Source organism: Danio rerio, chromosome 22, assembly GCF_052040795.2.
Source record: "Danio rerio strain M-AB ecotype USA chromosome 22, GRCz13ab, whole genome shotgun sequence".
Taxonomy (NCBI): domain Eukaryota; kingdom Metazoa; phylum Chordata; class Actinopteri; order Cypriniformes; family Danionidae; genus Danio; species Danio rerio.
In genome coordinates this window covers 10,915,075-10,940,000 of record NC_141042.1, presented here as the reverse complement: position 1 = coordinate 10,940,000, position 24,926 = coordinate 10,915,075, and the positions used below count along the sequence as shown (strand labels likewise).

At 37.0% G+C, this 24,926-nt stretch overlaps 1 protein-coding gene and 1 long non-coding RNA gene across 13 annotated transcripts in view; one reads left to right on the top strand and one right to left on the bottom strand.

The window, feature by feature from the left end:
• Window positions 1–20,749, top strand: part of nisch (nischarin) — a 37,634-nt gene extending 16,885 nt beyond the window's left edge. Inside the window, exons 13-22 of one of the 7 annotated variants that reach the window (XR_015521697.1) lie at window positions 2,500–2,614; window positions 5,254–5,372; window positions 5,454–5,506; window positions 7,026–8,309; window positions 9,833–10,019; window positions 13,714–13,864; window positions 16,506–16,634; window positions 17,095–17,256; window positions 19,417–20,346; window positions 20,459–20,749. Coding sequence is in view for 4 of the 7 variants with exons in the window: in XM_087303917.1 (XP_087160043.1) it covers window positions 2,500–2,614; window positions 5,254–5,372; window positions 5,454–5,506; window positions 7,026–8,309; window positions 9,833–10,019; window positions 13,714–13,864; window positions 16,506–16,634; window positions 17,095–17,256; window positions 19,417–20,033 (2,817 nt within the window). In the remaining 3 variants the exon portion in view is untranslated. Of the gene's footprint in view, window positions 1–2,499; window positions 3,568–4,024; window positions 5,373–5,453; window positions 5,507–7,025; window positions 8,310–9,832; window positions 12,393–13,038; window positions 13,865–16,505; window positions 16,635–17,094; window positions 17,257–19,416 lie in introns of those variants that run through there. The other 6 variants (XR_015521699.1, XR_015521698.1, XM_087303917.1 and 3 more) reach the window with 6 other exon arrangements.
• The window catches only part of LOC108181206 (uncharacterized), a 77,432-nt gene continuing 53,738 nt past the window's right edge, over window positions 1,233–24,926 (bottom strand). Inside the window, exon 5 of one of the 6 annotated variants that reach the window (XR_015521713.1) lies at window positions 1,233–2,637. This is a non-coding gene — a long non-coding RNA (uncharacterized LOC108181206). The remainder of the gene's footprint in view (window positions 2,638–24,926) is intronic. The other 5 variants (XR_015521716.1, XR_015521715.1, XR_015521714.1 and 2 more) reach the window with 5 other exon arrangements.

Sequence of the window (24,926 nt, the reverse complement as noted above, 5' to 3'; positions counted from 1 at the left end):
CACGAAATACCTTAAAACTGAGTATTGTCCCATATAGTTCATACTTCATGATATTCATACTATTTTAGACTCTTTTTTTTGGTCATTCAGAGAATGTAGCTTACAAACAAATAAAATTTAATTAAGAAGCTTAAAAAGGGAAAGAATTCCATGTAAATCTCTATTAAAATAACACATAAAGCTGTAATGGAAACTGCTGGTTTGTCTGTCAAGATTAATCATTTGGGGGTGGGGGGGGGGGGTGTAATTATTGTTTAAGTGGGTGTGCTGATGACTTTAAGCTGAATGTGGCAGTTTATTGTTTATTATCCTAAACAATCTTCGAGGTGTGAATCAGACTAAACCAGACTATCCAGACGTGACAATTGAATCAGAAGATAATTCAGTGTCTGGCTTTTGTTGCTCTCATTGATGCGCTTGTGTGTCAGTGTCTATTATATAACACGCTGATCAGTTAAAAACAGTGGCGCCCTCTCCTGGAGAGAGGCTGACAGTGACTGGATTTAAACCACACACGTCCGTCTGCAGTCCTGCTGTGATATGAGGACATTAAACATATGGGATTGGTCTTAATGACTGCACATTTTGCAAGTGCAGTTGTAATATGATAGTATATTTGAAACATTATTGTCTTGAGGCCTCGGAATTATCATTGTTATTATTATGCAAGAAAAACTGTCAGTTGAGCTGTTCATATTGGATAGAGTTACAGTTTAAGAGCTCTTATTTTCCTTTTAGGAATTTATATTTTTCTATTATATGTTTGATGCATGATGATAATAATAATAATAGTTACTTTAATATTTGTGTGTTATATTTATTATAATTAGTAATAATATATAAAACTATTTTACATTTTAATTATTGTCGTGAATATAGTTTCATTTATAATCTAAAAATAAATATGAATTAAAACTCAAAAGATGAATAGAGTCAAAGAAGCTGGCATGGTGTTAAGAAAATGTTAAAACTATTAAGATATTTAACTTTCATTATATATATATATATATATATATATATATATATATATATATATATATATATATATATATATATATATATATATATATATATATATACATACAATTATATTTATTATATACAATTATATTTATTATATATAATTATATTTATTATATATAATCTCACTTTTCTGTGAAGTTTCTAGACTTAGTTGTTCACTATGTTATGTTTAAATGTAATTTATTTTTTTTATTTTTTTATTTTATTTTATAATTGCTGACTTTTCCCACTTGAAAAAAACAAACATCCAAAATCACAGTGGCTCAGCAGTTAAAAGTTAAACTTCCACTGCAATTTTGCTTTTTGAAGTGGGTAAATGTCATAAGTTTTTTTAATTAAACGGAACAAAAATAATTGTTACAGTATTTTTTAAAATAACATTGACAACATATTGTTTTCAGACCTTTGTTTTCTCTGTGTTAAATATGTTTTAATCCTTATCAGGCATGACCTTTTGAGCATCAAGTACAGCTTTTATTCGTATAAAAATGTTTTATTTGAAATATTTTGTTGAAATGCAAAGCCAATCAGAATTGCTGTTTGTAAGTGAGCATAATTTGGACGACTGAGATTTCAGTGTGAGTGGAGCTACTCCGAATTGAAGATTTATGGTGCGTCTCCAGCCAAGCCAAGCGTATTTTTTTATTTTTTTCCAAATGTTTCAATGCAAGCTTCACATTTTTTTTAGAAGCCAGCAGTTTTGGCGAGGACTAAAAAACTATACTCTGCAAAAAAAAAATAAAAAATGCTTCGGTGAACACACACCGTTTGGATATCCTGTAAATCTTTGGAGCAGTATTAACGAAACATTTACGCCTTCTTACACCCCTCACCATGACCTGCAGTGGTTTTGGGCTGAGCGATTAATCAAAGGGGCTTTTCATGGACATTTTGTCAGTAAAGCCGGCTCTGTAATCAGCTGTAAATCTCCAGCAGCTGCTTTCAGATGGAGCAGCATTTACTACACGGACTCATAGTTTACTGACAAGCTACGCAAATGTTGATGGATGATTTAATTGGCGAAATCCTGAAATAGAAGTAAATTGTAATCATCGATTAGACAGCGGCTGTGTCGCTTCACAGTGAGTTATGGCTCTGTGTTGATGCTGATCTGAAAATGTGTGAAAATAACATTTTGCTCCAAACTCACCTCGTTACTTCAGTCAAGTGTCTGAAATAAATCCTTCACTGAGATGATGTAGTCATGTGATTATTAGTCATGTTTAATCAGTAAAAGTCCTCTGCTCTGTTTGATTTCCCAAATCTCGTCTTTGTGGCGTATTTGCAGTTTCCGTGTGAGAGCGCTCTCTGGCCTTCGAGAACATTTACTACTGATCACAGAGCTGTATTTCCATGACAACATGTGCATGAGATTTGCAGCTTTTGCTGAATCTCGATTTCATTTCAGTTAATCAAGCAGCCCTAGTCTTGAGTGTTAGTTTTGGCTAAAGCAGAGCCTGATGTTATTGTTGTCAGGTGAGTGACGTCCCGGGGCAGGCCGCGGGTGGGCCACAGTCGTCGTCTTCCTCTCTTGTCGCGCCATCCTCCTCTTCGTCCCCCTCTTTGTCCCGCTCCACCTGCTCCAGCCAAGGTAATCATGTATGTATCGCGCTGCTGGGACGAGGGGGGGAACACAGAAGAGGGTTAGAAGTGAAGTGTGTCAATTTAGAATTCGCAATCTGCTATTGGTCAGATAAAGTAATAGTGCCGCCCCAAACCTACTGTATCCTCATATAGATCTGTTGTGATAATTATGTTAAGAGGAAGCTGCTGCTCCTTCTGAGACATGCTAAATATGTCAGCGCCATGTTCATTTGTGCTAACAATATGCTAAAACATGCTAGCATGTGCAATTTTGAGCCATTTGTAAAAAAAACAACAAAAAAAAACAAGCTAGAAACATGCATGTAACAGTCATGTTAGAGGCACATTAGTGATGTCATAATGTTAGAGAACTTATAAATACCCACAAAACTAATATGGTAAACATGATGACAATGTTAACTATTATAAACATGTTAAACATGCTAGCGAAATGGCAATTTAATTAGCTAAATTGTATCATGTTAGAAACCTTAGCAAAATACTATGTGAAGAAAATACCTATAATGTGCTACTTCAGGTTAGAAACATGCTAGCATCAATGTAATTTGTGCTAGCAACATTTAACATGTTAACATGCTAATTCATACCATCAAAATGGTAAACATGCTACAAAGAAGCGAGTAACGAGTTAATTAATGCTAGCCAACATGTTAGAACATGCAAAAACATGTTAGTCATGTGGTAAAACGATTGGTAACACGTTTACAACCTATTGTTTTGTGTTAGCATGTTAGCATCATGCTAGATATGTGCGAATTCAAGCTAGAAACAATATAGCAGCATGTTAATTCATTTTAGCCAAATGGTAAACATGCTAGCAGCATTTTAAAACATGATAACTATGCAGTAAAATTGGGTACAATATGCTAAACCATAAAACAAGATTTCAGACAGTAAAGTTAAAATCCATAAAGAATATATACATTATATGCTAGCAGTGTGCAATTTAAGCCATTTGGGAAAACAAGCTAGAAACATGCTAATATCAGTCATGTTAAATTAAGGCACATTAGCAATTTCATTATGTTAGCGAACTTGTTAAAACACACTAAAGCAAAATGGAAAACATGATGACAATGTTATCTGTTATAAACATGCATTATGTTAAACATGCTAGCTAAATTGTATCATGTTAGAAACCTTAGCAACGTACTATGTGAAGAAAATACCTATAATGTGCTACTTCAGGCTTGAAACATGCTAGCATCAATGTAATTTGTGCTACCACATTTAACATGTTAGCATGCTAATTCATACCATCACAATGGTAAACATGCTATAAAGAAGTCAGTAACGAGTTAATTAATGCTAGCCAACATATTAGAACAAGGAAAAACATGTTCGTCATGTGGTGAAATGATTAGTAACATGTTTACAACTTAACGTTCTGTGTTAGCATCAATGCTAGCTATGTGCTAATTCAAGCTAGAAACAATATAGCACAATGTTAATTCATGCTAGCAGCATTTTAAAACATAACTATGCAGTAAAATGGGGTACAATATGCTAAACCATGAAACAAGTTCATTTAAACTTATTTCAGACAGTAAAGTTAAAATCAATATATTATATATAAACAATATATATATATATTATTATATATAAACAATATATTGCAAATTAATATGTAGTTACCGTGACAGGCTTATGCAAATTAAGAAGAATATGTTAACATGAAGAATGACACACTTCACCTTTAAACCTAAAGAAACGTCCCTCTGATGGCATGATATGTAATGTTTAGCCTGCTCTTGGTTCTGTCATTTGTCGCTTGTTATTTTTTTGCAAAGTGATCCATTCTCATTTATCAGTGTTTCTTCTTTATTACATGATGATTGTAAATCAGGCTTTCTCCGCTTTCTTTGCACGAGTGATCTCTAAATCTCATTTCATTCCCATTTCTGTTGGGTTACTCCTGCATGCTGACTTATTGCAGCTCATAATTACATTTCAGAGATTTGGTGCGCGCATTTCTGCACTGCAGATAAAATAAATCAAGTTTCACCGGCTTCCCTCTTTGGTTTTTCCTCACATCTTGGCTCTGAATGAATATGAAGGGCATCCGTTGCTTTCCCTTGCAGTGTCAAACTAGCCTAAATGCTCAAATACGGTGTGGCTAATTTGCATTTGTTGCTCTAATGCCGATTGGGCCTGATTTATAGAGCATTTGATCTCCATATTTGTCTCTTGAGTGTTAGTTACTAAGCAACAGCCTCGGGTGCTTTTGATAGACTTTCCATTTTTTGCAAGCGGCATCTAAATATTCAGCGTTACGCGCTCCTAAAATGTGGTTACTACAATGTTTTCTCAAATATTAATGCAATGACACTGCACTCCTGCAAAAGTTGCTTCAGAATCATTTATGAATTATCAGGATTTTTTTAGTGTGTTTAAAACAGAACACACTGGATATATGGGATTTTATTTAAAAGATTTTGATTTATTTTGGTTACTTGCATGTGATATAATTATATTTATTGATTGATTTAATACATAATCAGGTTATTAATTAAATCAGATCATCCCAATCCATTGTCATGAACACCATATCAAATACTGTATGTGCTGTATGAACGGCTTCAGTGGCTTTAGTAACCTTTGGTTTTCACTCTATTTACCTTTCAGAAATAACTACTTGTAAAGAGAAAGCTTTTATAACCAAAGATATATTAACTCCTGTGGATTCTACACTTACCCAGAGATGCTATGATGTTTACAGCTCAGCATGTGAGGTCGCCCCGCAGGTCGGTTTGTGTTATAGCACAATGAATTCATTAAAATTGACGTGCCAACAAAAACAAGTCATCATTGGTCCATTTTTGCAGGTGCAAACTCAAGTTGATTCCGGTTTGTCTTCAGAGGTTACCATTGAGAGCAGGTTAGTAGTGCTAAGCTTTTGTTTTACTTGTACTCTATGCAAAAATGTGTTTTGGATTCATACGCTTAATTGCATCCTGGGATTTTTTTAAGTGCAGTTCATAATGCAATTCAATTAGATGCTACAGTTTAAAGATAAGTATTCCTTGTCAAGTTGTCAAAAATACCAACTTTGCTGCCAACTGGTGTTGAAATTTGAAAAAAAGTTTTAATTTCTCGTCAACATTCGAACACTTTTGAGCAGGTTTTAAAATGCTGCTGATTGGCTATTGTGTTCACATGCTCAACTATTAAGCTGCGGTCACACTAGAGTTTGAGCTTGCGAAATTCTGTAGAACGGCGCTGTGAAAAGGGGCGGGATTAAACAAGATGATTAGACATTAAAACAAAAGCGTTTCTAAGTTTTAAATTTCTGTCCAGAGAGGTCATGTTTTGATCCTCAGTTGGTCTCATGCAATCATGTGATGAGATTTCGCCGGTCAGAGTTTACCAAGCTCAAACTGCGAACTGAGAAACTTGTTACACGAACTTGCATTTCCGGTCTGATGCAATTGCGTGCATAAAAATGGAAGTCTATGGGGAGAAAAGTGCAGTGTGTCTGAAACTTTACTGTGATTCTGATTGGCTTCAGTGATCACCACTTGATGCTCTTCTTCAAGTGCTTGCACTGATACAAAGGCACTGGCACTTTTGTAAGCCATGTCTATCAGATGATCTGTCTGCACAGATTTATGAGCGATCCATTGACAGATTACTCTGTGGAAAGTGTGAAGAGATGAGCTTTGTAGCCAAACACATTTATATTTAAATTAACACTTGAACTAAAGCTGTGGCAAAAAAAAAAAATTTGATTCTAGGTCTATTTTGATATTTTTAAAATGCATTCTCTTGACTCTATTCTGAGCTTAGTTTTTAACAGTAAAATGTGCTCTAGGCTAGTTTTTAACTACAGATGGCCCTCTAGGCTAGTAGTGACAGCAAAATGGTATGTGTAAGGAATTGAATGCAAGTAGAGTATGACTGTTTGGAAAGCTTACAGTGCCATCCGTTGGTAAAAGCTCATTCAATTCAAGACAGAATAGTGATACATTTTGACTCTCAGAATTAATGCAGAGTGATTTCTCAACTGATTTTCACCACCGTGAAACACTGCGAATGTGAACACTTTGGCCAATAAGTTCAAGAATCTACCCAACAGTGCTTAAACATTTGGTATTTTTGGCTACCTTAATTTGTTTGTAGATATCTGAAATTGGTTATTGGTACTATAATGCAAGAACATGTTATGTACAAGAATAGGATATTGACCAAACTTTTGTGTAATTGCAAATATTTCCTGGTCAAAAAAGTTCCTTAAACCTAATTGAAATAGTTTTAGTATTAAAAGATGTAACTTTAACTGCAACTTCCTGTCCCTGAAGATGGCAGAATACAGATTTTTAATGTTGTTGAAATATTGTACATGTAAGATTGCTAAACCCAATTTAACCAAAACCAACCTTTTTTTTATTCCACTATAGCTCCTGCTGCTGTGAAGAAGAGTGGAAACCTTGGACCACAAGTCTTTCGAATCTCATTGTGCCTCCTTCCTTGCTGTTCTACACTACCACCAAACAAGAGTTTACCAACCAACTTTCTGCTCGCATCTGCCAGTCTAATAAAGTAGAATCAACCCCAGTACCTTGCAAAACCACACTTGTGGAGACCACAGATCAAGGCAGCCCTCAGTCTGGAGATGGGTACTTTGAAATGACACTAGATGACACCAACGAGATCATGGGTTGTTCCTCCTCATCTACTATTCAAGAAAAGGGATCAGATGAAATAAAGGAATCTGCTAGTGATCATGTAAAAACTTTGGTTTGGGGTCTTTGCATCAGTGCTGGAGAAGGGTTGAGGCAATGGCCAACTTGTTTGGTGGCAACGGATAGCTCTTTGGTGGTTTTCCACACACACTCAGAGGAACCATTGAGTGACTTAATAGAGAACCTTGAGATAGACTTGGCTGTCCCATTTACCAACATTGAGACTCTTCAGTTTGATATTCCTGAGGTTTGCCTTTCATTGAAGGTGAAATCAAGCAATAAACGATGGTTCTTTTTCTCAGGCGCTCAGAGTCTAAAGGAGATCCACTCTTACGTTAGTCTTCATGTGGACCAAACTAAAGAACAAGTTTTGAACTCCTCCAACACTCAGACTTTCATCCGGCAGTTTCTGAACTCTTGGGACTTTGAGGAAAGTGACGGCAATGTGAAAGGTGGACACTTGATCCATTTCCTAAATTTAGACCCATCTACCTCTGACAAAAATGTCTCCAATGATCCTCAGTTTCCAAAGAACTCAGATGTTTTATCCCAGATCGGCTTATTTGAGGACCAAACCTCCAATCCCATGATCCTCTTTCTGACCTCTCGGCACCTCTGTATCCTCAAGATAGACTTTGTTGCTCTTGCATTACAGGAGTCTTCGGAAGCAAACATAATGCGTAGCTGCTCTAAAGTAATCCGTATCCCTCTCTCATTCACTCTCCTTGACCCAAAGCAGGGCTGCTCATGTAAAGCCATCTCAAACTCTCGCCGTTTTTATGATGACCATGTCCTGGAGCTAATGGCAGGTCACGAGCAGCTGACTGTTGTTTTTGCCCTTCCACAAGAGAAGTTCACATTTCTGAGAGAGTTCTTGTTGCTTCGGTCCAATCTGAGGGAAATTAAGACTATTGCCCTTCAGCGAACCAAGAAAGGACACTTGAAAGCGCACAATTGTCCCGTTCCGGCAACAACTACCCAAAGAATACCTACCAGCAGGTAATAGAGTTGATTGCTAGTTTTTTAAATATAGGATAGCATGAATGCTATTTTAGCCTTATCATTACCTGGAATGTAACTTAAAGGTTGTAGGTTCAATTTTTGCAAATGGCTTCAGCGTTTGTGCCCTGTATAAGGAAATTTTAGCAAGAATATTGCTAAACTACGTGTAGGCTAGCTTGCAACTACTGTCAGTAACTTCAATGCCCACTAATTGGAACCTAGTGGTAGTCTTCATTTGGACTAAACTAAAGAGCAGTTTTTGACCTCCTCAATCATGACCTGGATTGTAACTAAAAGGTTGTAGGTTCGATTCCTGCAAAGGTCTTCAGCGTTTGTGCCTTATAGAAAGAAATTTCAGGAAAAATATTCCAGACTACGTGTAGGCTTGCTTGCTGCTACTTTCAGTAACTTCAATGTCCACCAATTGGAACTTACTGGTAGTCTTCATGTGGACTAAACTAAAGAGCAACTTTTGACCTCAATCATCACCTGGAATGTAACTAAAAGGTTGTAGGTTCAATTCCTGCAAAGATCTTAGCGTTTGTGCCCTGTATAAAGTACTTTAAGCAGGAATATTCCAGACTACGTGTAGGCTAGCTTGCAACTACTCTCAGTAACTTCAATGTCCACTAAATGGAACTTAAAGGTAGTCTTCATGTGGACTAAACTAGAAGCAAATGTTGACCTCCTCTGCTAGTTTCTGAGCAATTCTAACCATAAACCTAAGCTGTCACTTGGCATGTAATTAAAGAGTCTTAGTTTCAATCCCAGTGAAGGCTTCCTGGAAAGCCACCAGCTCTGCACATTTTCCTGGTCTCCTTAACCAAACACACCTGATTCAGATCATTAGCTCATTAGCAGAGACTGAAAGAGCTGGAAAAGGTGACAAAGGAGACATTCAAGACATGCTGTGCTGGTGGTCCTCCAGGAACATGGTTCAGAAACACTGCTCTAAGATAGGGGTGGCCAATCCTGTTCCTGGAGAACTACCTTCCTGCAGCGTTCTACTGAAAACCTTGATCAAGTATAAGTCTTTATTTAACAAGTGCTCATACTTAGTTTAGTTGTGTTTGATCAGGGTTGGAGCTGAACTCTGCAAGATGGTAGCTCTCGAGGAACATGATTGGGGAATACCCTGCTCTAGGTATTCAGGTTTTCTCCAACAGCCCAAATACATGCAGATAAGGTGAATTGAAGATCCTCGATTGACAATATAGGACCTTCAAATGACCTAATCTGTCAGGGATGCCCAATCCTGTTCCTGGAGATCTAGCTTGAAATTGAATTGAAGGTTCTAAATTGTCCCTAACCTTCGAGTGTACCTGACTTGTTTATGGAATCATTGGCTCTTGTCAATTAACTCTAATCCAAGCTTTAAAGATTGACATTTTTATTGGATAACACAAGCACCAGAGTTGAGAAACATCACCCACTAAATGACTGCTCATTTCCATTAAGCCTACATTGCTTTTTATCCATTTTCACAGTATATACACACTTCTCTTCATTTTTTTTCACAGCATTCCTCAGGAAGTGCCAAAGCCCCATCTGACCCTGTCTCTGCTGTATCCAGCCAAATCCCTCATTCAGCAGCTAATGGAGGACAACCAGTGTCCCTCACACCTCTCGCTCTCCTCCTCATTAGTGCTCATCTCTTCCCTCAAGGGAGACCAACTTGTTCACTTCTTCCATGACAACATTGCAGAGGCAAGTCACTTGTTTTATATATTTCTCACAGCAGTGTTGATGAAATTAGTTACAAAGTAATTCATGGATTAAGTATTTAAGTAAGAGATTACTTTTGATTTAGAGGGAATTTAATTAGTTAATTATTATATACTCGTCTTAAATACTGTACATAAATTCAGCAGTTCTATATAAACCAATTTAGAGAAGCCAATATATAGTATGTATAAAAATTTTGTGTCATTAATTTAAAACATTGCTATTTGTTTTTAATTATTACTTCCTGAGTAATTAAGTTAGTTTTCAGACAAATTAATTAGAAAAGTGATTTGAATATAATTTTAATGATGTAATTATTAATTAATTACTATTATGAACTAATTTACCTAACACTGCCTACGAGCATATTTCCTGAAGGACTGAGCTGTGGTTATCCCTTCAGTTGTTTTTACGTAATCCCTTGAGTTTTCCTGGTGTTGTTGTAAAACTGTGTATTCCTCGATTTTTGTCCTTCCAGTCGCCCTCCCTCCCTCTTCCTCTGTGCGCCCTTGGCTTCTGTGAATTTGTTTATTTACTTTGACTCTGTTACATTTGGCCAGCTGCCTTGTTTTCAAAAAGGCAACTATCCAAACCTTTTCCCACTCATTCTCTGTGCAATCAGTGCCGTGTTTTTACAGGATATCCTTGAATGAGTTAAACCGTAAACAAACGCTTCTAACATTTGTAGTTGGCAACGTGATTAAAGGTCCTAATTAGAATAATTTATGCACTACAGTTGATTTGAGGATTTTTTTAGAGTCAGTGCAGGCCTGTTTTTGTAGACATGTCCTCAATTTCTGAAAATAAAATAATGAATAATATATATCATCCAAGAAATTATTAATGTTAAATGAATTTTGCCTTTGATTCTAATGAAAGGTTCAGAATACACAATATTTTTGTTTTGTTTCAAATAAAGTGCAATAAATGGCCAAGGCAACTGGAAGTAAACTGTTTCCTGCCAAAGAAGGAATAAATCACTCTAGAATACACTCACCGGCCACTTTATTAGGGACGGGTTACTAGTTCTGGGTTGGACCCCCTTTCACCTTCAGAACTGTCTTAATCCTTTGTGGTATAGATTCAGCAAGGTACTGGAAATATTCCTCAGAGATTTAATCCATATTGACATGATAGAATCACACAGTTGCTGCAGATTTGTCAGCTGCACATCCATGATGCAAATCTCCTGTTCCACCACATCCCAAAGGTGCTCTATTGGATTGAGATCTGCTGACTGTTTAGGCTATTTGAGTACAGGGAACTCATTGTCATGTTCAAGAATCCAGTCTGAGATTATTTGTGCTTTATATCGCTGGAAGTAGCCATCAGAAGATGGGTACACTGTGGTCATAAAGGGATGGACATGGTCAGCAGTCATACTCAGGTGGGCTGTGGCATTGACACAATGCTCAAATATTACTAATGAGCCATTACTAAGTGTGCCAAGAAAATATCCCCCACACCATTACACCACCACCTCCACCAGCCTCAACCATTGGTACAAGGCAAAATGGATCCATGCTTTCAGCAGAAATTAAGACTCCTCAGACCAGGCAACGTTTTTTCAATCTTCTATTGTCTAATTTTGGTGAGCCTGTGCGAATTATAGCTTTAGTTTCCTGTTCTTAGCTGACAGGAGTGGCACCTGCGGTGGTCTTCTGCCTCAAGGTTGGACATGTTGTGTGTTCAGAGATGCTCTTCTGCAGACCTCGGTTGTAACGAGGTTATTCGAGTTACTGTTGCCTTTCTATCAGCTCGAACCAGTCTGGCCATTCTCTGACCTCTGGCATCAACTAGGCACTTGCGCCCACAGAACTGCTGCTCTCTGGATATTATCTCTATTTCAGACTATACCCTGTAAACCCTAGAGATGGTTGTGCATAAAAATCCCAGAAAATCAGCAGTTTCTGAAATACTCAGACCAGCCCGTCTGGCACCAACAACCATGCCACGTTCAAAGTCACTTAAATCCCCTTTCTTCCCCATTTTGATGCTCGGGTTTTAAACTTCAGCAGATCGTCTTGACCATGTCTACATGCCTAAATGCATTGAGCTGCTGCCATGCGATTGGCTGGACAGGTGTGCCTAATAAAGTGGCCGGTGAGTGTAAAGCATTCAGTTCTTCACTAAAGATACAGAAAATGCCATTTAACATCAAAAGAAGGGTTGCTTCTGGAATTATATGATAATTTAATTAAAACTGCACGCTATAAAACACTGCACGCCGATGTTACCTAAATTATTTAGCATATTCTCCTGTAGTTGCAGCACAGCATAGAATATTTTGCCATTGGCGTTTCATCAGCTTCTTGCCTAAAGGCCCTAATGTGAGTTTTGACTCCTTAAAGCAGGGTTTTTCAAAGTCTAAGACAGTGGGCCTCCCTTTTGACACAACTTATCCATTGGCGCCCCCTCCTCCCAAATGCCCACGCACACACGCGCGCACACACGCGCGCACACACGCGCGCACAAAAAATTCTGGAGGTTTTCCTGCTACCTCATCATGCTTGGTTTCAAGGTGTCGCCGAAGTTTAGCGGGTCTCATGCTGTCATTAGCCAAAATATCTTGACAAACCACACATAAAGGTCGTGGTTCATCAGCTGGTCCTGTCCACGTAAATCCTAAACTCAAATGCTGATCATCATACAGTCGTCTTTTGGGTTTAAGCCCTAAACTTGAAGGCTTTGAATCGGGGGGTCTCAGAAACCGATCCATTGTATTAGCAGGCATATACCTGTATTGGCGGGCTTGCCAAACAGAAGCGAATTCACAGCTATGGCCTTCTGGTTAAAAAAGGTTTTCTTATTTTTGACGTATTGTTTTTTTTTTTAGCTTTGTTCAATTAAAACGTTTAAAAAATATTTAAAAATACATATAATAATGAAACTTAATAATTATATTTTTATTATATAATATTTTTTGCCGCGCCTCCCCTGACATGCTCTGGCGCCCCCCAGGGGAGGCGCGCCTAACACTTTGAAAACCCCTGCCTTAAAGGGATAGTTCACCCAAAACTGACAATCCTGCCATCATTTACTCACCCTCCATTCATTTCAAACCCTGTTTGAATTTCTTTTGTTGAACACGTTTTAAAAGGTTGTCAGCTTTTTGCTAAACATATTCTTTTGGGTCTGGAACGACTTGGCTGAGAAAATGGTGAGTAAATTCATTTTTGGGGGAACTACCCCTTGAAACCTTTCAAGAAAATTAATGAGAAACTTACAAGACTACAACCAGTCATCACTTGCCATCTTTAATGATATGCATGATGTCATTGCAATGCAGAGCTAGTGACTGACTCTCAGTAACAAGAGCTTAGAGAAACAATGGCTATGGACACAGCATGTTGCACTGGGTTTCATGGTGACGGAAAAACAAAGAAAACCACACAATGGGCATGTTGTTTCACCATTTTGAAAAGCTGTGTCTGAAAGATCCTAATAAGTCAGAATTAATAGCCCTCCTGAATTATTAGCTTCCCTGTACATTTTACCCCTCAAATTTCTGTTTAACAGAGAGATTTTTTTTTCAACACATTTCTAAACATAATAGTTTTAATAACTGATGTCTTTTATCTTTGCCATGATGACAGTACATCATTTTTCACTAGATATTCTCAACATAATAGTATTTAGCTTGAAACTGATTGTGCTTTTCTTGTTTTGTGTGCAGATGGAGAACGAGGAGCTAAAGCACATCCTGTGGACATCTGTGCTCTTCTACAGGTCTCCTGATGTGGAGACGACCGCCTGTGTCCTGCTGTCCAACAAAGCCATTTACTTCATCCTGGACGACAGCGCATCCTCGCTTACCAACCAATCAAGTGAGCAGATCTTTATTTAAGCCTTTGACGTGTCTGATCACACCGGTGTGATTGGTTCACATTGGTATGACAGATTTGGACCTGTTTAGATTCAACTTTAATTGTTGGTGTCAGAGCAAAATCCCACCCTCAGATCTAAAGCCACTACTAAAAGGCTATATTATAAACAAATGGCCAACAGAATGGGATCAGTGCTCAGAAAATAAACAGAAATTCAACCAAAAACAGGAAGTAAATCTATTTTATTTTTTAACTCAAGACACGATGAGATTGTTTATAGAAGATGCTGATTTGGACACACAAGACTTACACATTTTTACATTTTTATCTTATTATTATTATTTATTTATGTATTTGACCTTGTGTATTATTTATTGCTGTTGGTGAATTAATTATTAGAATATTTTTATGACTATAGAAAAGTGGTATTTATAAAATGTGGTAAACTTGATCTGTTTTTTTTTTGCCAAGACATAGCCAAAGAAGCTGAAATGGCAATAAGCTTAAATTTCTCTCACTCTCTCTCTCTTAGTGTCATAGATTTGACTCCTTTTTTCACTTTATTTAGTACATTTGACAGTGGAAATAGACATAAATGTGTATCTAATGCAGGCTTCCAAAACATTTCAGCTTGCGACCCCAAAAAATAACAATTACAATGACTTGCGACCACCACTATCCTTGTAGGTGGTTATAAACATACAAACATTGCATACAACAGTGCACAAACATCAATAGGAACTATGTAAACAAGCTTATTGACAACACAAAAAAGTGCTTTATAATTTTTCATAGTTATTATCTATTGGTTTAATTTAATGTTAACCTCGCTTAATGAGAATGGTGAGCACAATGTTTACAACACAGGACTATTCTTAGTTTAATTTGGAGATGGTCCAACTATGGACTATGCTCAGTCGTGGCTTTTATTTTTAATGTACTTTGGGAACCACTGCCATATTGGACCGGACCATACCACTCAGTGCAGGCCTGGCCCTAACCAATTTGGCGCCCTAGGCAAGATTTCAGGTGGCGCCCTGTCACATCGCAGTAAATTCCACTGCTAGTGTAAAGTCATAAGAAACTAAACAGCTTTTTGATTGACTACTACAAGCTGGGAAAATGTCAGATAAATATGCCAATGCAATTAACATTATTGCTGAATAGATCTAACATTTACACATTCGCTTGAGGAAGGAATGATGGGGTAGTTACATTACTATCACTATTTTCCAAAACATCTATGCCCTTCCATAACATTAGCTGACGTTAAAACTAACAGATAGCACTATAGATATTTGTTGATTAGCAATGTTATGTAATATCTATCAACGTTGGGATGTTAAAATATGGGACAACAAATAGCTTCAAATGATAGAATACATAGCAAACATTAAAAATATTGACAATAAAATAAAAGGTTTAGCCTATTAAAATCAATGGCCTATACAGAAATTAAATAAAGCTATAAAATCTATTTAACTTTTAATTGTATTTGCATATTGATTAAAGTTACTGTAGTTATTTAGTGAAGAGCAGCAAATGAATCTCTCATTGTGTTTTGTTTGATAACAGAGGTGTTAATGTAGGAATGCACAGATCTATAATGAATGAATGAATGAAGCATTCGACTACTTTAGTAACTGTTGTGCTCATTTAAGAGAAAATTAGTTGTTTTTAAAATAAAACACGCAGGATAGAGCAAAAAAAAAAAAAAAGGAGCACTTTTCCGACGGTCCCTTACGGAGAGCTCCACTCCGTGCGAGCTTAGCTCTCCCGGCTAAACGGATATCCCAAGCAATGCTCGACAGAGCAGTGCTCGTAATATCGAGCGAAAAAAAGAAAAAGACAGCTGTGAAACATAACCAGCTTTGTCTTTTTGTAGATTTTTTTAGGGTAAGAGTTTTTTAAGTTATTGCCATCTATCACTGAATATGTGTCAGAAATATTGAAAACAAAACCAACTGAACCGCGCTCATTTCTGGCGCCCCCCTGGATGTACAGCGCCCTCAGCATTTGCCTATACTGCCTATGCCACGGGCCGGTCCTGACTCAGTGGAATGACCATAAATGATGCACAATTGGTACTAAGGGGCTGAGCTCTTGATGCACAGCAGGATGGTTTCTTGTTGTTTACACCAAATTCGGAGCCCACTATCTGAATGTTGCAGCAGAAATTGAGAATCATCAGACCAGGAAACCTTTTTTTCCCAATTTACTATTGTCCATTTTTGAAGAGCTTGTCTGCAGATCCTGTATTTTTTAAGTCCGCTTTTTATCAGCATGAACCAATCTGGCCATTTTCCTCTAATATTTTCTCTCTTTCTGACCATTGTAAACCCAAGTGATAACTCTGAGTGAAAGTCCCAGTGGATCAGCAGGTTCTGCAAAGCTCATCTGACACATTATTTTCAGTCACTTTAAATCACTTATTTCCCCATACTGATGCTCTGTTTGCATGTCTGATAAACACTTGGATTTTTTATTTTTTTTGTAATTGGCTGATTAGATATTTGAATTACCAAGCAGTTGAACATGTAAACCTAATAAAGTGTCCGGTGAGAGTTTGCGTTTTCATATTCTGTTGGGATCATCAGTCCCGAACGTTACCCTTGATTCATTAAATTGATTGATCTTGCAGTGATGTGGACCTGGCAACCGTCCCAGAACAAGGACACTGATTTCCTCGTCTCCTTCTGCTTCACCCTCAAACTGAAAGACCTGCAGAGTGTCAATGTGGGCTTGTTCGATCAGTTCTTCAGGGTCATGGGTGAGTTTGATGTGCCAATAACATTACTCAAAGTTTTTTTTTTTTTAAACGCCAATGCTTGTGTTTGTGTGCTGTATTTATCAAGCCAACACAGATTGTAACGATCTTTCAGCTAATAGAATATCAAGCGCAAGCCATTAAACGTGTTTTCGCAAGTTTATTTGATCTGAAAGCAGTTTCAGAAATTAATTTGTGCACCAAAGAACTGCTAATGTTTTATTTCGTATCTCTGGAGAAAACGCCTTTGGCGAGAAAGTCACATTCTTTGCATTTTCTGGACTATATCTGATGAAAGTGGCATTATTTTTGTTTGTTTTGCAACCAAGTGCAAAAGGTGTAATGTCAGAAACACATTTTTAAACACTTTCTATCTATGTTGATGACACAAATGAATCCAAAACAGTGAAAATGGTTAAATAATCGAGATAAAGTAATTTGGTTTTCTTTTTTTTCTTTAAAGGGCCTTCGGCTGATCACATCATTTCCTGTCTGACCCGTGATGGTTACGGCACGCATCGCTTTCTGCAGCAGCTAATGATGGTTTTATCACTTGTAGAGAAAGTTCCCTCTCCTGAACCTTCAGAGCAGGATTTCTACTCGCAGTTTGGGAATAAAAGCACAGGTCTGACTGATTAAGATCTTTATAAACCTATACTGTCATCCAAAGGCCGAGTGCAGTAGCTAAATATTTGATCAAAATTAAGGCAAGGCCTAAAGTTAACAATTTCATTCAGGTTTATTTTTATACCACGTTTCATGATACACATTTTAAAGCAGAAACACAGAAAGAACTTTACATTTACTTTATATTTTTATAGAGGTTATCAGAGGTTACTCTGTAGGGGGAATAATTGAATTGAATTGAATTATTAAAAGATGATGCATGCCTGAGGTCGATTTTTGAGGTGTGGATTATTTTTTTAATAAATCAACAGACCAGAGTCAATTATTCTACTTCTAATCAGTGTTGGGGAGGTTACTTTGGAAATGTAATAGATTACAGACTACAGATTTAAAATGTACTAAGTAGTGTACCTTTTCAATCAATTTATAAAAGAAAAGTAACTGATTACATCTGAGTATTTTTTTGATTACGTTTAAGTTTGTAATGGATATTTTTAACTAAATAATTTTCAAGCATTTATACCAAGCAGGTGTGACCTAGCACTCTGTTTACTGTTAGAATGACAAAATCTTTCATCACTTGAATTAAGATTATGTTAATTAAATTTTAAAGTACAGGCACCACAAAACCAGTCCTTATAGGAAAAACATTGTTTACTGTTGTTACAAAATCAACATTTAGCATATTATATATATATATATATATATATATTTACAACTCTTCATTAATAAATTACACTACATAATGTAATAATATTAGTAACTATCATGAACTATTAGTAATTACCATAGTACACTTTAGCTTTTACTACAGTAAACTATATATAGAGCTCCTCTCCCTCCGTCATCTTTCTATCAAGGAAATTTTTTCGTGAATTTCTTGAAATTTCAAAGCCTAATTAGTTGCAACGTCTCCGACCAGAGCCAGAGGTGGCAGTAACACACCAAAAAGTTTGTTGTCGACCACCGTCAAACATGAAGAAGAAGAAATCGTCATTCTCGCCCTCATATAGATTTACGTTTTATCGGCTAAACACTGGCCTCACAGCTCTGTGAATGTCGGTGCCGTCACTTTTTGATCTGCGTTAGCTTGTTTGGCCACTACTTGGTTAATAAAAATAGCTTTGCTACGGAAAAGCTATTTGATTTAGAAAGTAGCAACGCTGCCGCCACGCTACTGAGAAATGTAGTTAAGATAGTAGCGTCACTACTTGTAAGATTTCTATTTAGATGTAACGCCATTTGTAATTTTTAACATTTTCATAAGTAACTGTAATTTAATGACACATTTTTTTCTCAGTAAATGTAATGAATTACTGTTAATTTTATTTTGTAATAAAATTACGTAATGTAAGTTACTCCCAGTGTCTAATTAGTAAATCGAGAGGTCCCGGCACAAATTGGGCCCTGGTTACTCCCCAACACTGCTTATAGTATAGTTAAATGCCTAAAAACAGCGTTCAGATGTTGTATTTTAAGAAATATGTCAGGTTTTTTGTCCTCAAACTGCTCCGGTGTGTAGGACACATTTCTTAACATCTCATCTAAATGCTTTTGATTTGCTTTTTGACATTTGTAAATGCTGTGAAATAACTGAAATCATTGAGCGCGGTGATATAGTGCTCCATTTCTTTAGCTGTGCGTTTATATGTAAATATATCACTTAAAATGTTCATTAGCCAATCAGAATCAAGCATTCAACAGCCCCATAGTTTAAGTCTAACTATTGTCCAGATTGCAGATATGTACAGTTCTGAGATGAGAATAAAAAAAAACATAAAGGTTTTGAACCAATTAAGGTATTATTTGTTGTTGTTGTTGTTGTACTACCACTTTAAAGCAATGAATCATTTTAAGACCTCACCAAAATTCACACATCGCTCAGCCTTTTCCATAGTCTGACTGAATGTTTATCAAACACGTTTCCCCAAACATGTTCCTGTAGGCACACCGACAGTACATATTTTGGTTGTCTCCCTTATCTGACCCATTAACTTCAGGTTTTGGAGTTCCTTTTAATGTTCTGCTGAGCTGATCACAGGTGTGTTTGATTAGGAAGAGGTTGAAAATGTGTACTGTTGGTGTGCAGGGTTGGGAAACACTGCTTTATCAAACACTTTTTGATGTTATACCTGATTTTCTCTTCAATTTATCTCAGGCAAAATGGAGAACTACGAACTGGTCCATTCCAGCAAGGTGAAGTTTGTATATCCAAGCGAGGAAGAAATCGGAGACCTCACCTTCATCGTGGCGGAGAGAAAGACTCCACAAGCGCTAACCTCCTTCAACATCCTTTTATATGTACTCGTTTTCCAAGTCCATGTCGTTCCAGGACCGAACAAGACCGTGTTGCAACCCAAAACTCTCATACTCACCAGCACGGACGTCTTCCTTCTGGACGAAGACCATATTAGCTACCCGCTTCCTGAATTTGCAAAAGAGCCGCCACAGAGAGACAAGTACCGGCTAACAGATGCACGCCGCATACGCGATCTTGACCGAGTGCTAATGGGCTACCAGACTTACCCTCAAGCCCTCACGCTGGTTTTTGATGACGTTCCAGGACCGGATCTGTTGTGTCATCTTACTATGGATCATTTTGCGGACGCTGATGGTAAAAGCGAAAGGACGCAGGGGATTGGAGGAGCTGAGGGCGAAGTACAATGGTGTATTTTTGTACCCGGAGCGGACAGTAGAGAACGGCTAATATCGCTTCTGGCTCGCCAATGGGAGGCGCTGTGCAGCCGAGAGCTACCAGTTGAGCTAACAGGCTAACATATGAAAAACATTGAAGATTTGATGAGTATTCACCTACTTTTTTTCGTTTTGGTTTCGTTTTCACACAATGCATCCTGGGAAGCTGTATTGTAGAGTCCACACGAGTGTAATATTTTTGTCTCAGGCTTCAAACTTATTGCTGATTTTCCGACATATTTATCTGCTGCTGTGTACAATCGGCTTTGTATCATGAAATGTGAAACGTCTGTTATAAACTTACGTGCTACAGTGTTATTTTACTTTTTTTTTTTGCACATTTGTTGTTCCATGGCAACAAAATGACTTTCAGCTCGACGGCTTTTAATGAAAGGTAAAATATATATGTTTATGTATAGTCTTCTTTTTATGTACATGCAGTTTTAAAGTGTTATTCCTATTTTAGATAGTATTTCTGAGACGAATCCGTGGATTTGTTTGTACAGGTATTGAAACGGACGAGCACCAAGCACATGTTTACAGAGCGCTTACAGCTTCACGAGATTACTCACCATGGGAATTTGCGACTGATCCTGCACTTTCAACTTTTTTTTTTTTAATAAATGTGAGTAAATGTATCGATTTCTTTCTGATGTAATGCCCACATATTTAGTTTGATTCACAAAATGGAACAAAGCAAAACTAAATGTAAAAATCTCTGAAACTAAAGGCAAATGTGTGTGTTGAGGCTGTGAAACTTTTGTTTTGTTACATTTCATAAAAGATATTTTTTTGTTCATGAGTGTACATCATAAAACCTGTCAATAAGCAAAACACGATTTTTCCAGGACAAAGCCAGACTGGCACAACCCAAAACTCTCATATTGGTTACCTGCTAAAACAACATCTACCTGTTAAAATCATTTTTGCTATGATTGATACAAGGCTAATTACAATGTAATTTAGTGTAACAATAGTTTATATGTCAGGAGCAGAATTTACAAGACCTCTTATGGCTAAAAGTATCTTGTAACTTGCTAATATAAGAGAAAATCTTAAATTTATATTATGTATATTATACTTATTTAAATAATATAATTATACGTATTTATTTTTATACTTGTGTGTGTGTGTGTGTGTGTGTGTGTGTGTGTGTGTGTGTGTGTGTGTGTGTATACATACATACATACATACATACACATATATATATATATATATACACATATATATATACAGATATATATATATATATATATATATACATATATACACACACACATATATATATATATATATATATATATGTACACACATTTATATATATTATATATATATATATGTATATATATATGTATATATGTATCTGGTCCATATGAACTGTAACAGTACTGACAAAGTCCCATACATAATAGTCTCTGCTGCTCCTTCAACAGCAAACGGCTGACAAATCCCGTGTTGCAGTGTAGATTATTGTATCAAAAATCTGAAAAATTACAGGAACAAACAGCACTAGGTTGCCTATATTGTGGTATTGTTGTGAAAATGAACTTTAACCCTTTATTCCCCGCAGCTGAATCTCCATCTGTCAGTGAGCATCATCTTCGCGTCATGATCAGTCCCGTGATCCCCTGCGCCTCCACTAGTGTGTGGAGGGAAAGCGCGTTCACATTTTAATGGAACTGGAAGTACATATTTAGAGATGTACCGTTATAACATAGATGCAATTAAACAAATGATCCAAACCAAACTCGATTCGTTTATTGGACTCTGAGTCAAATATTTCACTAAAGAATCAATAGCGTTAAACATGCTGCACTTTTTGATTCAAACCTCAGCCGGATGTTTTCATTCACTTAGTGATGTGTAACACACTGCATGGAAGCTCATTTTCAAAAACCCATAATACGGGCTCTTTAAAAAGCAAAGGGTTTATTCGTTTTTGTTAACTGATCGCTTTAAACAAGTTTACTCACTTTTTAAAGTGAAGTCAATAAATCACTTAAAAAAATACATTGGGTTTACTAACCTTTTAAAAGTAAAGTCAAATAGTTGCTTTAAAAATGACTGTGTTCACAAAAAAATAAAGTCAACTAATCGCTTTAAAAGCAATGAGTTAAATTTTATTGTTAAGTCAACTAATTGCTTTTAACAGTGTAGCTAAAACCTTACTGATTTTTTGAAAACGTTAAGTGCTATATACTGTTTTGTGTATACAGCCCTGATCTAGTAGAGGGATTATTAATCCAACACTGTAAAAATTATATGATTAATTAGTCCTGCCAGCATATGTTTTAGGTCATTATAACATTAATCTAAGTTAATCATGTTCTAACTTAATTTTATAAGTTATGCAAGCTGTTTTAAGTCAGTTTAACATAATATAAGTTCAATGGACTCATACGGACAATTTGATTCAGCTTAAAAATTTAAGGCAACCAGGATTTTTTTTTAATCTATAACACACTCTCAAATTTTTAACCATTTAAAACACTTGATCTCTCATATATTCTAATAAGTATTGGTCAGAATAAGCACGTTTCAGTTATTAAAAAGTATATCTTGGAACATTATTTAACTCAATGTGACATACTGACATTTAACATGTGTTTTATCTCTATATAAATTAATATTTGTATATTGAATTTTTAATGTTTTTTTTTTGCAAAGAACAGGATGTTTTGTCTTTGACCTACATATATGACAAACGAAAGCTTGACAAACCGAAAAAAATAACCTCTTCTCCTGTCTCCAGTCCGTGTTGTTCCCTCAAAGACTGAGAGTCAGCAATATTAGATCCTGCTTTGAGGAAGGGGCCTGTTGCTGAAACATTGACGGCCCGATTGAACGCTTAGCAGAGCGCTAGCAAACACGCACACGAGGTCATGCGGAGGAAGAAAAAAAAAACACTATGGTACAGGGAAACTGACGAAGCTCATATTTTTCAACGCTGTAATTTATATTTTGCTGTTACACAAGTGGAAAAGGGCAGGAAACATTTGCTATTTAATCCACATGTCCGTCACTGGGCATTGTCGGTCTGACCGTGTCACTTCCTGTTATTTTTTGCTAGGCAAACTTTGGCCGGGGTGAAGGTCATGCTGGACACCCTGTGTAGTTTATTATAGTGAAGTTCTGGGTGTTCAGTTATTAAATATGGGCTGCTGTCTTTGTAGCTTGTGCTTTGATGTGTTCAATAAGGCTGTGACTTCAATAACACCGTGATTGTTTCTGTGCTGTATGTTTGTTGGGTGTTTTTAACCGTATTGCTGCTGGGTGGTTGCTAGGTGTTCTGCATTTTTAAATGTAGCTGTTGTTACGGTGTTTTGAATGATTTTTAGCATGTTACCAGGGTTTAGCCCTGTTTGTTGGTGGTTGCCAGGTAACTGGTTTAGGGTTGCTAAAGTATTCTGTGCTTTATGGTTGCCAAGGTGTTTCTTGCCTGGGTACATAGTTGCTAACATAGTTGCTTTCATAGTTGCTTTCTAGTTGGTTGCCAGGGGGGTTTGAATGGTTTTTATCATGTTGTTGGGCTTTAGCACTTTTGGTTGGTGGTTGTCAGGGCACTGATTTATGGTTGCCATGGTGTTCTGTGCTTATGGTAGCCAATGTTTTCTGTGCTTAGGTATATAGTTGCTAAGGCTTTCTAGTTGGTTGCCAGGGAGGTTTGAATAGTTTTTAGCACATTGTTGGGGTTTAGCACTTTTGGTTGATGGTTGCCAGGGCACTGGTTTATGGTTGCCAAGGTATTATGTGCTTTATGGTTACCCAGATGTTCTGTGCTTGGGTATAGAGTTGCTATGGCTTTCTTGTTGGTTGCCAGAGGATTTTAATTTAAGCACATTGGTGGGGTTTAGCACTTCTGGTTGGTGGTTGCAAGGGCACTGGTTTATGGTTGCTAAGGAATTCTGTGCTTTATGGTTGCCAAGGTGTTCTGTGCTTGGGTCTATAGTTGCTTTTGGCTTCCTAGTTGGTTGTCAGGGGGTTTAATTTTTTTTCAGCATGTTGTTGGGTTTAGCACTTTATGGGTGGTTTCCAGGGCAGTGATTTATGGTTGCTAAGGTGTTCCTTGATTTGGTATGTAGTTGTTAAGATTTTCTGGATAGCTGCCAGAGTTTTTGAATGGATTTTAGCACGTCACATTGTTGAGTGGTTGCTACATCAGTGCCTTATGGTTGATGAATTGTTGGGTATATAGTTGCTAAGGCATTCTAGTTGATTACCAGGGCACTGGTTTATGGTTGCTGAGGTTTTTCTGTGCTTTATGGTTGCCAAGGTGTTACAGATAGTTATAGTTAGATATAGTTGCTAAGGCTTTCTAGTTGGTTGTTAGGGGGGGGTGTGAATACTTTTTTTTTGGATGTTGTTGGGGTTTAGCACTTTTGGTGGATGGTTGCCAGGGCATTGATTTATAATTGGTAAGATATTCTGTGGTTATGGTTGCTAGGGTGTTCTGTGGTTTTGGTATGTAGTTGCTATAATATCCTGGTTAATTTACATAGTGTTTTGGATGTTTTTAGCTCGTTGTTGGGTTTTGCACATTTGGTGGGAGGTTGCCAGGGCACTGGTTTATGGTTGCTAAGGTGTCTGTCCTTTATAGTTACCATTGCTTTCTGTGGTTATGTGTTGCTGCTAAGATTTTCTGGTTAGTTAGCAGGGTGTTCATAAAATTTTTAGCACATCGCTGGCGTTCTGTTGTTGGGTGGTTGCTACAGCAGTGCTTTATTGTTGCTTAATTGTTGGGTATAATAGTTGCTAAGTCTTTCTATTTGGTTGCCAGGGGGGTTTTGAATGGTTGTTAGCACATTGTTGGATTTAGCACATTTGGTGGATGGTTGCTATGGTATTCTGTGCTTTATAGTTGCCAAGGTGTTCTACAGTATTTTTGGTATGTAGTTGCTAATATTTTCTGGATGGTTGCCTGGGTGGTTTGAATGGTTTTAGCACGTCGCTGGGTTCTGTTGTTGGGTGGTTGCT